Source organism: Procambarus clarkii, chromosome 22 (genome assembly GCF_040958095.1).
Source record: "Procambarus clarkii isolate CNS0578487 chromosome 22, FALCON_Pclarkii_2.0, whole genome shotgun sequence".
Classification (NCBI taxonomy): Eukaryota; Metazoa; Arthropoda; class Malacostraca; order Decapoda; family Cambaridae; genus Procambarus; species Procambarus clarkii.
Window position 1 is genome coordinate 19,302,003 of NC_091171.1, and position 16,002 is coordinate 19,318,004.

The 16,002-nt window shown below is 46.7% G+C and overlaps 1 protein-coding gene across 2 annotated transcripts in view; it reads left to right on the forward strand.

Moving 5' to 3' along the window:
* LOC123757713 (uncharacterized) overlaps positions 1-16,002 on the forward strand; it is a 95,525-nt gene that overhangs the window by 65,771 nt on the left and 13,752 nt on the right. For both annotated transcript variants that reach the window (XM_045741570.2, XM_045741577.2), the window contains one exon: positions 15,539-15,679. In XM_045741570.2, the coding sequence (XP_045597526.1) occupies positions 15,539-15,679 (141 nt within the window). The remainder of the gene's footprint in view (positions 1-15,538; positions 15,680-16,002) is intronic.

Consider the following 16,002-nt stretch of genomic DNA (forward strand, 5'->3'; position numbering starts at 1 on the left):
TGCCTTGGGGTAAGTGGTAGTTATTGGACTGGTAAGGGTGCAGGGTACTGTGTAGCTAGTTTTCACCCATCTTGAGGTCATCTTGAGATGATTTCGGGGCTTTTTAGTGTCCCCGCGGCCCGGTCCTCGACCAGGCCTCCACCCCCAGGAAGCAGCCCGTAACATCTGACTAATACCCAGGTACCTATTTTACTGCTAGGTAACAGGGGCATAAGGTGAAAGAACCTCTGTCCAATGTTTCTCGCCGGCGCCTGGGATCGAACCCAGGACCACAGGATCACAAGTACAGAGTGCTGTCCGCTCGGCCGACCGGCTCCCTTGACAGCGCGTGGCTCTGTTCCCTCTGGGTATGCTGTCCTTTTACGAGGTTTTTCTTTTCTTTTTGCCTGGTGGTGGGGGTCTGCCTTGGTGTTCCTTCCCCTTTATACTAGGGTTGTTTGTGTTTGGTGGTACCCTCTGCTTCGCCCTCGTGAGCGGACACTTCCCGGGGGTTTAGCATTAGCAGTGTTGATTGGTAGCTTGGGCGCAAGTTAATAGTATCCTGCCTGGGATAACCTTTAGCAGACCCAGTCTAGGGGCCCCTGGGAACCTCGCGGGGGGCACTCGGGTCTGATGGATGTGACCCTCGAGTCCCCCCCTCTCTTTTTTCGAGTTGGAGGGTTGCTCTGTTCCCCTTGTCTTGGGGTGACTTTCATTGCTTTTGCCTCCGTCATGCTGCCTGTTGGGTCGATGACACATTCGACCTGGAGTCCTGCGAGCTTTGTTGCTTGTTTGTGACTCAGTTCACCCAATCTGATGATGACCTTATTAGGGTGCAGGCAACTCACGTGTTGCAAGATAGGTTTAGATTGTTGCAGCGTGCTAGGTTGGTTGCTTCCCTGGATGCCTTGAGGCTGTAACGTTTTGTTTATTGGGACCCGGACTTGGGGGTTTGGTCGCTTTGGCCTTGGTTCCGTCCACGCCCCGTTCATTCGGTCACCCCGCTTCCGGCTGCTAAACATCTGAGGGCTTCGGGGGAGGGTTTAGAGGTTTCTGAGACTGGGGCAGTTTCTGGGGTTGCCCTTTCCGGGGGTGGCTGCGAAGGCATTCAAGGCACTTCCTCCAGCTGTAGCTACAGGGTCCGACCAGTGGGCTCTTCCTGCTGTTCCAGCTGCCCTGGCTTTTTCTTGTGTGGCCGGGGCTTTGGAGGCCGACTCGCCAACAGGGTTGGGGAGGAGCTAACTTGGGGGCCTTGCGCCGTTGGTCCCCGCCTGGGTTTTCCGACCCTCCGAGCAAGGCCTGCTGTTACAAGGAGTGGGGGTTTCCTTTCCCCCCCTCTGCGTACGAATTGGATTTGGGTTCGGCTCCTCCCCGGGTTCGGTTCCATCCTTTCGAAGGTTTTCAGCTTCCCACATCTCTCCAGCTGACGTGTGGGAGGCCATTGCAGCTTACCTCCTGTGCGACCTGGTGTATGTCTCTATAATGGCTCCATCTTCAGGTTTGGGTCTTTGTCTCCATTCTGGGTTCATTATGAGGTTCCGGAGTCCTGGCTTGCGGACTGCCCTACGTTTTCGCTGGATGCTTGGGACACCTTCTATCGTACCCGCATGCTTGAATAGCATGAGGCATTGACTGTGGTCCAGGTTTACCTTTGGGGGGGGGGGAGGTGATTTTGCACACCTTAACCCTTGTGCTGCTAATGGCTATTTGGCCTTTGTCACACATAGATGCATAACAAACAAAAATTCATTTTTTTTCTTGTTAACCTGTTAATTTGTGTTCCCTGATCACAGGAAAAATAATAATAAAATCGTAAGTGGCATATTTTGGCCACAATAGGGCGGAGAAGTCTGGCAAAAAAAATGCGCTGACTCGGCAAGCGTCTGAGGCGGTCTGCTCTGCCCCATCTGTCAGGCGGGAGTGGTCACAAAGATATAATTATCTATTTATTTCAATATCTGATTTTTTCTTTGTTTTTTTGCTGTAATATTATTCAAAAGTGTATAGTGTGATATATTTATATAATAAAAGTGTGAATCATTGCTGTACTCAAAATTATGGTGTGCATATTATTGATTCAATTATTGTTTTCATAAAACAATAAACAAATACTTTGTCAGTTATTACACTATATACACAGGTTATATATAAGTATCTGCATGTTTTGTTCACCATAATGAACCACTAAGTTATTGCGAGTCAAAAAACAATGAGGAGTGGCCAGCCAGCCACTCATCACCGCTCCCTCCCTCAAAAACACCTCACTCGCCAACATCCTCCTCCCATCATACTGTTTTGCTCATATTCAAAATATATAGACACTATATACATAAGTATCTACATGTTCTGTCCACCATAACTGTTCATCTAAGCTTGTATAGTGCACAAAGAGCATAGTGGCCACCCTTACACAGCATGACAAGTCAGGAAGATGATGCAACCTCCCTCACCAAAAATGGCCTCTCCCAACACTCCTTTTTCTGTTATTACATTACACTATATGTACACGTTAAATATAAGTATCTACATTTGTGTTCACCATAACGAACCACTAAGTTGGAATGCTGAGTAGCAGTTTTGTTATTATTATTATTATTATTATTATTATTATTATTATTATTATTATCATTTATTATTATTATTATTATTATCATTTATTATTATTATTATTATTATTATTTATTATTATTATTATTATTATTAAAAGCATGCTCAGTGGCAGTGGCAGCCAATGGCAGCCTGCCACTGGCTGGTACTCGATCCCTCCCTCCCTCCCTCACCTCACCTGACTCACCAACATTCTCCTCCTACCATACTGTTTTTGCTTTTATTCACTATATACAGATGTTATATATAAGTATCTGCATGTTTTGTTCACCATAGCGAACAACTAAGCTGCTATAGTGAGTCCAGACAGTAAAAGGTGGTCAGCTGACAACGCTACCTCCCTCCCCACCAAGATTACTCCTCCCACTACAGCACTAATTATCACAACAATCCTGCTATTATCAGAATCTTGGTCATTTTTATCAGTCAGGGGTCTTCTGTAATACTATCATCGCTAAATAATAGCATGTACATATATATTTTAACATTTTTAGGGGATGCTGTGGTCACAAACTGAACAGCAGTGTTGTGAGCTCATGCTGCGTGCACCAGCCTTGGTGGCTCACTCAGTACTGAGGCCCTCTCACTCGTTGCCCACAATTTTGTTAAAAAATGGTGTCTGTTTACAAGAGCCTTGGTGAAGGTGAGGTGAACCCTGTGTATCCACAGGCTGTTTAAATCTTGCGTAGTACTCCAACGCTTCATATGACGTGATGCGCATTTTTGGGCAAGTTATTCAATGCATCATATGACGTGTTGTGCAGTTTAAGGGGTTAATGAGGGCCTTTTTGCTCCGGCTCTTCTGCGGGATGTTGGCGCTGTTCAGCTTCAGGGGCCAATAGAATGATTATTAAAAGTTGTTTAATGTCAACCAATATTTTTTGACTAGTTGTATATGAAAAGGGATGCAATTGTTCCAAGTTTCAGTACTTCAGCCTAAATAGAAAGGGAGATTTTTATTTTTGTGTTTTATCAATGAATATTACACATTTTCAAGTGGATATTCAGGACCACACCTTTCAGATATAATCATTCTATGACACTTTTCTGACACATTTAGCATATAATAAAGGATCTCATGTCGATTTGTTTCCAAAATATTTTTAGTTTTCCTAATACAAATAGTCAAAGTTCCCCCCAAAAATTATGCAAATATATCATGTTTATTGCTATTATAAAATCAATAAATGAACTTAGGAACACAAATTGACATGAATTTGTAGACTTTCACTCTACCTATAATGTGTAAGTTTCATGTAAATTGAATAAAAAATGTAATGGGAATATCAACGTTTATGTTACTTGAAAATTAATAAGTAAAACAAAGTCTTAGGGGCTGCCATCTGTAACTGAGGTTGACATCAACCAATTTCCTCTAAAATTGGCACCCTTACAGATAGGCTTACGTGCAGTCAGGTGTATAAGTTTCATGGAAATCGTCCAATAAAAAAAAAAAAAAAAATTGAAAAAAAAAAAACTTTTTTTTTTCTTTTTTAAATTAATTTTTTCTAATAAAACTAATTATAATTTTTTTAATATATGCTATTGTGATAGCTGAGAGTCATAGACATGATTTCAGTTGACACTTGTGTTTGATAATCGTTTCTGGGGGGAGCCCCGTCGGCTCCCCGGAGCTATCCAGGCTGAATGGATATGTATAACTTTCTGGCATCAGTCAATGCATGGAGTTCTTGCCTACCGGGGACCACGATCCAGAACCTGGCCCCTCTCTAGAGAGGCACGAGGAGCAATGGCCTATAGAGACCCCCTTTATGATTGGGAGCATTCTGTGTCTGCCATCGACCGGGACAGGCACCCAGAAAGGTAGGCGCCCCAAAACAAACCCCTATTCTGGTGAAATTATTGCTACCGAAAGCCGAACGAGTGGACAGAACTCCGCAAACAAAATTATCGAACTAGCATGATGTCATCACGTTGCCGCGCCACCGTCTGCGCAACCCCCCCCCCTCCCCAAGAGGGGAAAGGGGAAGCCCCAGACCCTCCACGCTGGCGATCCAACTGGCAGCTCTTGGCTGACGGCATTACTGGCTGGTCGAGTGCCTCTGGCCCCGGTTTTTGTTTCAGTTCTGTGCCTTGTGGTGTGGACTGTCTCTACCGGTGGGGTGTGAGCCAGGAGTAAGATTCCATGGTACTCGGGTTGCATGTGCCTAGGGCTATCTTCCCTAGGTGCCCTGTAAGTACTGCCCTTGGGGCTTGGGGCCACCTTCCACAAGTCGCCTTTGGTTCTACCTCTGCTGTGTCCTTTACTGCTCGGTACTGGGCCGCTCTTGGAGTCGGCTGGGGTTTTGTTGCCCTGGTTTGTCTCTGGGTAGGTGGTAGTTTTCGTCACTGGTAGGGGCACGGGGTACTGCACAGCTAGTTTTCACCATTAACAGCGGCCGGCTCTGTTCAGCCTGGGTACGTTGTCCTCTTGCGGGGTTTTTCTTTTGTTTTTGTTTTTGCCAGGTGGGGGGTCTGCCTTTACTATGGTCCCCCCTTTCCTGTTCTAGGTGATTTTCTTTTGAATTCTTCTGTTGGCGGTACTCCCTGCTTGGCCCCCGTGAGTGGACACGTCCTGGGGGTTCAGCTTTAACAGTTTGTTGGTAGATTTGGGCGCCGGTTCGCAGTACCCTGCCTGGGCATCCCTTAGCGTGTACCAAATGCTAAGGGCCTTGGGAAACCCCACGGGGGCACCGTGGTCCCCTAGGTGTGTCCCCGGAGTCCCCCTCGCGTCCTGCGAGTTGACAGTTGATCTGTCCCCTTGTCTCAGGGTGACACTCACCGGTTGTGCCTCCACCATGCTGCCTGTTGGGTCCTTGTTCTTGTGACCTGGAGTCGTCCGATGATTGTTGTCGGTATGTGCTCTCCTTCACCCAGGCCACTGGTCTTGATAATCGGGTGCAGGCGGCTGCGGCGTTGCTTGCTGGGTTTATGTTGCTGCAACACTCTTGGTTGTTTGTGGCCCCGGATGCCCCAAGGCTGCCCCTTTTTGGTGGTTGGGGTCTGGACTTGGGGGTGGGGGGTCGCTTCGACTCTGGCTCCTTCCGCTTCTTGTTCTTCCCCTTCTGTTCTACTCACTTCCTCCCTTGCTTCCTGCTCCGAACCATAGGTGGGTTTCGGGGTTGGGGCGGGGTCTGGTTGGGTTGAGACTCGGGCGGTCTCGGGGGTTTTCCTCTTCCGGGGTGGCGGCGGAGGCATTCGAGTCGATTCCTCCAGCCGTGCCGTATGGGTCTGACCAGTGGGCTCCCTTCATTAGTGTTTGCACGGCTGCCCCGGCTTTTCCTTGTTAAGCTGGGGCTTTGGGGGTGTGGCTCGGCCCTGGGTCATGCCGTAGAGGTTCCCGGGGTTAGGGAGGGGTTGCCTGGCCCCGTTTGCCCCTCTTGGGTCTTTGTACCTTTGGTGTGGGGCTGGCAGTTCCTCAGTGGGGTTGTTCCTTCCCTCTGCGTTCCTGTTGTTTTCGGGTATCCCCCTCCCTGGGTTCGGTTCCGTGTTCCTTCGGGTTCGTTGGTCCCGTCGTTCCTTGGGGTGTGTTTCACCCCCCTTTTCCTTACCCTTTTCGCTCTTCCGTCGCGATGCTGTTCAAAAAAACAAAAAACAAAAAAAAATGTTCAGGTAAGGTACATCCATACAAGGTGTGAAACAAACATTGATGGATTTATATATTGACCTAGTACATAGTGCCTAAACCGCTTTGTATCGTTGTCCCTGCATGTTCCTTGGTCAGGGGTGCTTGTCGTGGTGCTCATTGGTTCGCGAGTCTCTTCGTACCTTCCAATAATATTGGAATGTCTGTTGATTTTGGATGTGGTTTCCCTCGGGTCTTTTGTCGGCCTTGTTGGTTCCCTTCCATCATCTGTTTTCTTTTGCTTCGTTTTCGCCTTGTTTTGTTTTCGCATCGTCTCTACTTCCAGTTTCGGCGTTCTTTGTCTTTGTTCCTCACGCCTTCTTGGTGTTTGTACGATGTCTGTACGTTGTGTACGATTTGTGTGTCCGCCTGGTGTACGAGCCACGCCTCCCGGTGGACGGGTGGTGCGTTTCGTACCTCGTGTAATTACCTAAGTGTAGTTACCCAGGTGTAGTTACAGGATGAGAGCTACGCTCGTGGTGTCCCGTCTTCCCAGCACTCTTTGTCATATGACGCTTTGAAACTACTGACGGTCTTGGCCTCCACCACCTTCTCCCCTAACTTGTTCCAACCGTCTACCACTCTGTTTGCGAAAGTGAATTTTCTTATATTTCTTCGGCATCTGTGTTTAGCTAGTTTATATCTATGACCTCTTGTTCTTAAAGTTCCAGGTCTCGGGAAATCTTCCCTATCAATTTTATCAATTCCTGTTACTATTTTGTATGTAGTGATCATATCACCTCTTTTTCTTCTGTCTTCTAGTTTTGGCATATTTAATGCCTCTAACCTCTCCTCATAGCTCTTGCCCTTCAGTTCTGGGAGCCACTTAGTAGCATGTCTTTGCACCTTTTCCAGTTTGTTGATGTGCTTCTTAAGATATGGGCACCACACAACTGCTGCATATTCTAGCTTTGGCCTAACAAAAGTCGTGAACAATTTCTTTAGTATATCGCCATCCATGTATTTAAAAGCAATTCTGAAGTTAGAAAGCGTGGCATAGGCTCCTCGCACAATATTCTTTATGTGGCCCTCAGGTGATAGTTTTCTATCTAGAACCACCCCTAGATCTCTTTCTTTATCAGAATTCTTTAAAGATTTCTCACATAATATATAGGTTGTGTGGGGTCTATGTTCTCCTATTCCACATTCCATAACATGGCATTTATTAACATTAAATTCCATTTGCCAAGTGGCGCTCCATGTACTTATTTTGTCCAGGTCTTCTTGAAGGGCATGACAATCATCTAAGTTTCTTATCCTTCTTATTATCTTAGCATCATCAGCAAACATGTTCATATAATTCTGTATACCAACTGGTAGATCATTTATGTAGACAATAAACATCACTGGTGCAAGAACTGAACCCTGTGGTACTCCACTTGTGACATTTCTCCAGTCCGATACATTGCCTCTGATTACTGCCCTCATTTTTCTATCGGTCAGAAAATTTTTCATCCATGTTAGAAGCGTACCTGTCACTCCAATATTTTTCCAGTTTCTAGAACAACCTCTTATGTGGAACTCTGTCGAAAGCCTTTTTTTAGGTCCAGATAGATGCAGTCAACCCAACCATCTCTTTCCTGTAATATCTCTGTTGCTCGATCATAGAAACTGAGTAAATTCGATACACAGGATCTTCCAGATCAAAAACCATACTGTCTGTCTGATATTATATCATTTCTCTCCAGGTGTTCTACCCATTTAGATTTAATTATTTTTTCCAATATTTTGACTATTACACTTGTCAATGATACTGGTCTATAATTAAGGGGGTCTTCCCTGCTTCCACTTTTGTAGATTGGAACTATGTTAGCCTTTTTCCACACATCAGCTACAACTCCTGTAAACAGGGATGCCTGAAAAATCAGTTGAAGAGGAATGCTGAGCTCAGGTGCACATTCTCTCAGAGCCCATGGTGAAACTCCATCTGGACCAACTGCTTTGTTCTTATTTAACTCCTTGAGCATTTTTTCCACTTCGTCTCTAGACACCTCTATGTGCTCTATGTTGTTCTCTGGAATTCTTATTGTATCTGGTTCCCTGAAGATTTCATTTTGTACAAACACACTTTGGAACTTTTCGTTTAATGTTTCACACATTTCCTTTTCATTTTCCGTGAATCTATTTCCCATATTCAACCTCTGAATATTATCCTTTACCTGCAATTTGTTGTTTATGAATTTATAGAATAGACCTGGTTCTGTTTTACATTTGTCTGCAATCCCTTTTTCAAAATTTCTTTCTGCCTCTCTCCTCACTGCCGTGAAGTTGTTTTTCGCATCTTTGTATCGCTGGTATGTTTGGGGGTTCGGCCTCTTCCTGTATTGATTCCATTTTTGTGTCTTTTGGTCTCTGGCCCTCTTGCACTTTCTGTTGAACCAATCCTGTTTCCTAGTTCTGCTTCTCTGTTTTGGTATAAAGTTTTTTTTGTGCCTTTATCATATATTTCACAAAACCTGACATACATCTCATTCACTTCCTTGCCTAGTAACAAGTCTGTCCAATTATACTCACTAAAAATTTTTCTAAGGTTGCCATAATGTCCTCTCCTAAAGTCAGGTTTTTCAATTGCATCGACTGTCATATTTTCTTCCAGATTATAACGCATTGCATACTTTATTCCCAAAAAGACATGGTCACTTTTACCCAAGGGAGGAAGGTACTAAATGTCAAATATTTCTTCCTCCTTCCTGGTGTGCTGGGGCCGCGGTGTGCGTTTTGTTTACGGGCGGTATGCTCGTGTGTTCACGTCGTTTCTAGTGGTTTTCTACGGCTTCTTGCTCGTTTCTCCCTCCAGTCGTGGCCCTCTGGATGCTGAGGGTGCTTTGGATTTATATCTGGGGGTGTCACTTTGTTCTTCCTCTGCTTCTTGGTGGGGGTTGGTTTGGCGTGGCACCGCCGCCTCCTCCCCCTCGGTACTGCTCCGTCTTCAGCAGGGCACGCGTCTCTGGCCGTATTTCTCCTTCAACTTCGCATTTTATTCAGGTAACGGTACATACTATGCCTACTGCCTCGAGTATGCATGGCTTTCGGGCACGCCTCTAGCGCTGCTGCTAGTATGTTACTTGGCTCGCCTGTGTTGTGGCACGGTCGTGTGTCTGCTCTGCAGGTGAGGTTGTCTTGTCTGGCGCTTCTGTCGGCCTAGTGCTGGTTCTCACTTTTGGTGGGGTGCTTGCCTAGTTGTGCTTGCGGGGGTTGAGCTCTGGCTCTTGGGCCCCGCCTCTCCTGTCGGTTGACGGTTGTGCAGTTTCCTGAGCCTTCTGGGCTCTGTCTTCACGTTTGCTCCTGTGGGTGGCGTCTGCCTCCTCCACATGGCATTTTGGTGCTTTTCGCTTCCTTTCCCTCTGACATTAATCAGGTTCTTTTTAGTGTCTGTGGCTTCTTTGGGTGCTCACTACCTCCTGTGTCCCCTTGTGCGTACAAACATATGGACATCAGTACAGTGGACCTGCGGAGGGCCTATTGGCCCGTGCGAGGCAGCTACTATTTCTTACCATCCATTCCCACTCACATACATGTTCAACCTGCCCTTGCACCAATCGTGGGACCCCACCACCACGTTACGTGGTAATTGGTTCCGCGCATCACCAGGCCTGTTACCGTGCCAGTCATTCCTCCGGTCTTTCCTGATTCTGCGCTTATCTCTTTTATGCCCATTGTTTCGTGCCCACAATGTGCTGCAAAAGTGTCCAACCACAGATTAGAGCGGGAATTTCGATTTCGATTTCGATTTAGAGCGGATTTCGAGCGGGAAGATCGTGCCTCTCACAGCTACTTGAGCACTACGACAAAGTCACTGAGGCATTAGAAGAAAAACAGAATGCTGATGTGATATACACCGACTTCGCAAAGGCTTTCGATAAATGTGACCATGGCGTGATAGCACGCAAAATGAAGTCAATGGGAATAACCGGTAAAGTAGGACGCTGGATACTCAGTTTTCTGTCAAACAGGACTCGGCGAGTAACGGTCAACCATATAAAATCTAGTCCAAGTGCAGTTAAAAGCTCTGTACCTCAGGGTACAGTCCTTGCACCGCTGCTTTTCCTTATTCTCATATCAGATATAGACAAAAATACAAGTCACAGCTTCGTATCATCCTTTGCAGATGACACAAAAATCAGTATGAAAATTATCTCGGCTGAAGACATTGAAAAATTTCAAACAGATATTAATAAAGTTTTCGACTGGGCATCAGAAAATAACGATGTTTAACAGTGATAAATTCCAGGTACTCAGGTACGGTAAAAATGAGGACCTTAAACATAATACAGAGTACAAAACACAATCAAATGTATCCATAGTAGGAAAACAGCATGTAAAGGATTTGGGAATAATAATGTCTGACGACCTAACGTTTAAGGAGCATAACCAAGCAAATATTGCGACAGCCAGAAAAATGATAGGATGGATTACGAGAACTTTCAAATCCAGGGATCCCATCACAATGGTTGTACTCTTCAAGTCACTTGTGTTGTCCCGTCTTGAGTACTGCTCAGTACTCACTTCCCCCTTCAGAGCAGGAGAGATTGCTGAAATAGAGGGAATACAGAGAACATATACGGCACGCATAGACGCGATAAAGCACCTAAATTATTGGGATCGTCTCAAAGCCCTCCAAATGTACTCACTAGAAAGAAGACGAGAGAGATGTCAAATAATATACACCTGGAAGATACTGGAGGGCCAAGTACCAAATCTACACAGTAAAATAACAACGTACTGGAGCGAACGATATGGAAGAAAATGCAGAATAGAACCAGTGAAGAGCAGGGGTGTCATAGGCACAATCAGAGAACACCAGCCTAGTGGACCAAACTTTCACAAGTCAAGCCTGGCCTCGGGCCAGGCTTGGGGAGTAGAAGAACTCCCAGAACCCCATCAACCAGGTATCAACCAGGTAAAGGTGCCGTGTGCCACTATCCCAGTTTCTATTGTTTCGTGGAGATTGGTCAATAAACACAAACACTACAGAACTACTTATCTTTTGTTGCGTATACAGTAGTTGCTGGTGTTATTTTGGCGGGCAATGGTGCTGGTTGGGCGCTCTGAGTGTCGGTACGGTGTCTCGCATGTCTGTTCTAGACCACACTTGCAGGTAGTCTAGTTATTCTTCGCTACTCTGCTAGTTATATGCTTGGGCGCCGCCTCACAGTTCTCCACAGGTTGGCAGGACTTTTCCTTGGACGTACGGAACGGTTTGCGTTCCATCGTTGGTACTTTGGAGAGCTTTGCTTCTCTGGTTAGGCTCATGCGTTTGGAGCAAGTATCTTCTTGGGATACTCTACTCACTCCGCCACCCTTGTTCACTGTTCCATCCTTGTTTACTCTTCCCCACTTGGTGGGATTGCGTCAATGGCTCCTGACTGGGGTGTTTGGTGTGGTGTTTGGTCACCTTGCATGTGTCTTTAGTGCCTTTTTTGTCCATCTTTTGTTCTTTGTTGTCCTGTGGGGATCTGCACCACGTTTCGGTGCTTTTGTTTTCGTTGTCGACCCCTGGGTCTTTTCCCTGTCCGGACACTTTCCTTGCCTATCTTCAGTGCCTGACTGCACCCTGCTGTCCGTAAGGTTCCTCAGGTATGTACGTGCTCCTCTACACATTTTTGTGGTTTTTCGTGTACGTTACTTCCCGGCCGCTCCTTGGGCCGTATTCGTGGTTTTCCTTACCTATTTCTGTTTTTCCTCCCCCATGCTACACTTTTTTGTGTATCTGGGTCAGTGCTTCTTGATTATCCTGTTTGGTGCTCCAGTGGGCCTCTGTCCATGTTCCACGTCCTGCTTTAGGACTTCTCCGATGTTCCGTTTTGGTACCGAGTTCCTGCGATTTGTGTGTGTTTTTCTACAGGCTTCGGGTTGTGCTGTCAGTGGGGGGGGGGGTGTGGACTTTTCGGTCTGCCGCTCCTGCCTTCCTGGTTCCTTTTCTTGGAACCGGGTTTGCTGGGTTCCGGTCCTGGTTTCGGTTTTTCTTTGTTCCTTTTCCGGACCGGGTGTGTTTGGTTTCCTGCGGTTCTCATCCTCGGTAGTTCTCCTCTTGGATGCCTCGGGGTTGCGTGTATCATTCTTCCCTGCTGGAGCTGGTTATGTTGCTCCTTTGGGTTGCTGGGTCGCTGCTTTTAGATTCGTGTTTTGCGCTTTCGATCGTGGTGTTCGTTTCTCGTCGTTTGTGTCGGCACAGGTGGGTTCGTTATTGGTCTCCCACCTGCGTTTTTCGTCTCGGGGGCGGTGTGTGGTTTTCCTATCACTGCGAAGGGTCCTTCGGTCTTTGATAGGGTTGGCTTGTCTTCCCTTCGGGGTTGTTCTGGGACCGTTGTCTGGGATTGTCCTGTCACCTCATGTTGGGTGGTGCTGGCAGAGCCGCTCCTGCTTGCGTTCAGTGTTGCGGTTCTTTCTGCTCCATTCCACTTGCTGTCCTGGGCGTTGTTTCCCTCTGGCCTGCTCTTGAGTTTTGGGGCCGTCCTGGTCGTTGGCCTGGGTGGTCTTTTTCTTCTCGTTTTGGTCTTTATTTTGTCTCTGGTTTTGGTTGTTCAGTTAGGACGTGTGGTATCCACCTCCCGGTTCCTTCCCTGTTTTACTTATCTTTGGTGAGGTAGCTCCGGGGAGCTGACGGGGCTCCCCCCAGAAAACCAGCGTTGAATGTAATGAAACACCATTTTCTGGGTGAGTCCCGGAGGCTCCCCGGCATCCCTCCCTCCCTCCGGTCGGCGACGTTTTTCGCGTATTTTGACATCCAGCCTAAGAACTGCCAGTTGGATCGCTGGCGTGGAGGGTCTGGGGCTCCCCCTTCCCCCTCTCGGGGAGGGGGGGGGGGTTGCACAGACGGTGGCATGGCGACGAGATGACGTCATGCTAGTTTGATAATTTTGTTTAGGGAGTTCTGTCCACTCGTTCGGCTTTCGGTAGCAATAATTTCATCAGAATAGGGGTTTGTTTTGGGGCGCCTACCTTTCTGGGTACCTGTCCTGGTCGATGGCAGACACAGAATGCTCCCAATCACAAGGGGGTTTCTATAGGCCATTGCTCCTCGTGCCTCTCTGAGGGGGCCAGGTTCTGGCTCGTGGTCCCTGGTAGGCAAGAACTCCTAGCACTTTGACTGATACCAGAAAGTTAAACATATCCGTTCAGCCTGGATAGCTCCGTGGAGCCTCTGGGACTCGCCCAGAAAATGGCGTTTCATTACATTCAACACTGGTTTTTTGACCATTTTGGAAAATTTTTGACACCTAATTCAATATTTTTTCTCCCTTCCTATTTATGTTACGATGCTGAGACTTGGACCAGATGAAACCCTTTTCACATACAACTCGTCAAAAAAGTTTGATTGAAATTGAACTGGTTTTCATTTTTGGCATATTTGAATCTCTTGGCCACTTCATGTGCAGGTTCCCTCCTGTCGGCTGCGCTTGTGGCTGAGGACTTGCGCACACGGGGCTCTTTGGCTTCAGTCCTGCGTTTCTTTTCCCTCCTTGAGCAGTCTTCTGGTTAGCTTACGGAGGATGTAGAGGCACTTGGGGCCGTTCCTAAGTCTAGCGCCTTGGCTTTGGCTGCTTGCTCATTGTCTGCGCTTTTGAAGTTGTTTGCGCCGATCCTGCGGGATGTGCTGTTGTGGTTTTTCGCTGCATGCCTCGTATGTTGGCAGGTGTTGCTCGCTTCCAACTCTGAATCCGCATGGGCCCTGGCTCTTAGATTGTCTTCGCTCTTTTGTCATTTATTATTTGCGGCTTCTGCAGTCGAAGTGGCAAATAATAAAGAAGAATATGCAAGCGGCTTCCTCCAGCTACCGCCTTCTGTCCGACTTGTTGGTTCTCCGGGGGTCCAGGGTGGGTTCTTCCCGGAGGGGTCGTGCCAGGGCCTGCAGTTCTGCTCGTCGAGGTGGGCCACAGGTGCCAGTTTCAAAGCCAGTGCCGTCTTCGATCCCGGCTGTACCTGGTCGGTGCGGTGCTCGCTCTGTGTGTAGGTTGGGTTCTCGTACGGGGCGTCGGCCCTTTCGCGGTTCGTCCCATTGACGGGGCAATGGGGGGGGATGCTTGCTCTGGTCCCATGCTTCATGGGCTTTTTGGGTTGTTTCTTGCGGCCTTTGGTGGCGTTGGCTGGCTCCTCCTCCTTCTGGGGGTTCAGGGCTGGCAGGGCAGGCCTCTTCTCCTGCGCTTTGTCAGGTCGTCTTGGAGTGGGAGTTCTGTCCACTTGTTTGTCTATTTTCATCGTTTTTAACCAGAATAGGGGGTTTTGTTTTGTGGCGTTTACCACAACGCAAACGTTTTACGTTTGTTTACCTTTTACAGTTTCCCAGTTTCATCGGCTTGTCCCAGTTGATGGCAGATATACAGTACCTGGTTGATGGGGTTCTGGGAGTTCTTCTACTCCCCAAGCCTGGCCCGAGGCCAGGCTTGACTTGTGAGAGTTTGGTCCACTAGGCTGTTGCTTGGAGCGGCCCGCAGGCCCACATACCCACCACAGCCCGGTTGGTCCGGCACTCCTTGGAGGAATAAATCTAGTTCCCTCTTGAAGATGTCCACGGTTGTTCCGGCAATATTTCTTATGCTTGCTGGGAGGACGTTGAACAACCACGGACCTCTGATGTTTATACAGTGTTCTCTGATTGTGCCTATGGCACCTCTACTCTTCACTGGTTCTATTCTGCATTTTCTTCCATATCGTTCACTTCAGTACGTTATTTTACTGTGTAGATTTGGTACTTGGCCCTCCAGTATCTTTCAGGTGTATATTATTTGATATCTCTCTCGTCTTCTTTCTAGTGAGTACATTTGGAGGGCTTTGAGACGATCCCAATAATTTAGGGATCGTCTCAAAGCTCTCCAAATGTACTCACTAGAATGTTCTCATATAGAATGTTCCAAAATCACATGTATATTACTCTTTGTGCTTCTCTGAGGGGGGCCAGGTTCTGGCTCATGGTCTCCGGTAAGCCTAGAACTACACCCACATCGACTGATGCCAAAATTAGGAATATCTGTATCAGCCTGGATAGCTCCGGGGAGCCTCCGGGACTCGCCCAGAAAATGGCGTTTCATTACAGTCAATGCCGGGTTGTTTTCTATAATGTGCATCATTGGTTATAATTAATATCTCAACACTTCACCTATAATTCTTATAATGTACAGTGCCATATATATATTATGGTATTATACAGTGTACATTTATAATGTTTGTCATACTTACATGCAGCTTTTGGAGATAATTATCGTGTTCAATGACACTGATAAATTTATACATGCTCTGAGGGGAAAATCACATTTATGATGCTTCATTTGAAATAAAACTGAAAAACAAGAATATAAATGTGATCTAAGATACTTATTATTTCTTCAGTGTTCCAGTTGGAGGCAATAATATACCTCATCGATTGCCACCCATCAACCAGAACACAATTATACATCAACCAGTCTCCAATGGTATATCTAGTGCACGAGAAATGATCAAGCTTGTTGCTGTGAGCATCACTCAGTTTGTGTAAGTTGTAATTGTGTTTCAACATAAGTAATTATGAGCGTCAAATGTTCATTATTACTTTTCTTAAATTTAAGTTTTTAATTTGCATCTTAACTGCTCCCATCGTACTGAAATGATAAAGGGAATGGAGAGCATAGAATGTCTGGCGCTGGTTCCATGCTGATGGGAAAAGGTTCACCTTGGAGGAACCAAATATCTTGTAGAGCCAATAGAAGGATGCATTGTCAATAGTCTGCTCCTTGGAAGTGTGGGTGGAAGTGAGATAACCCGTAACTATGTACCTACATGTTCAAGATTTCGAGGATCAATGGCCTCGCAGTGTG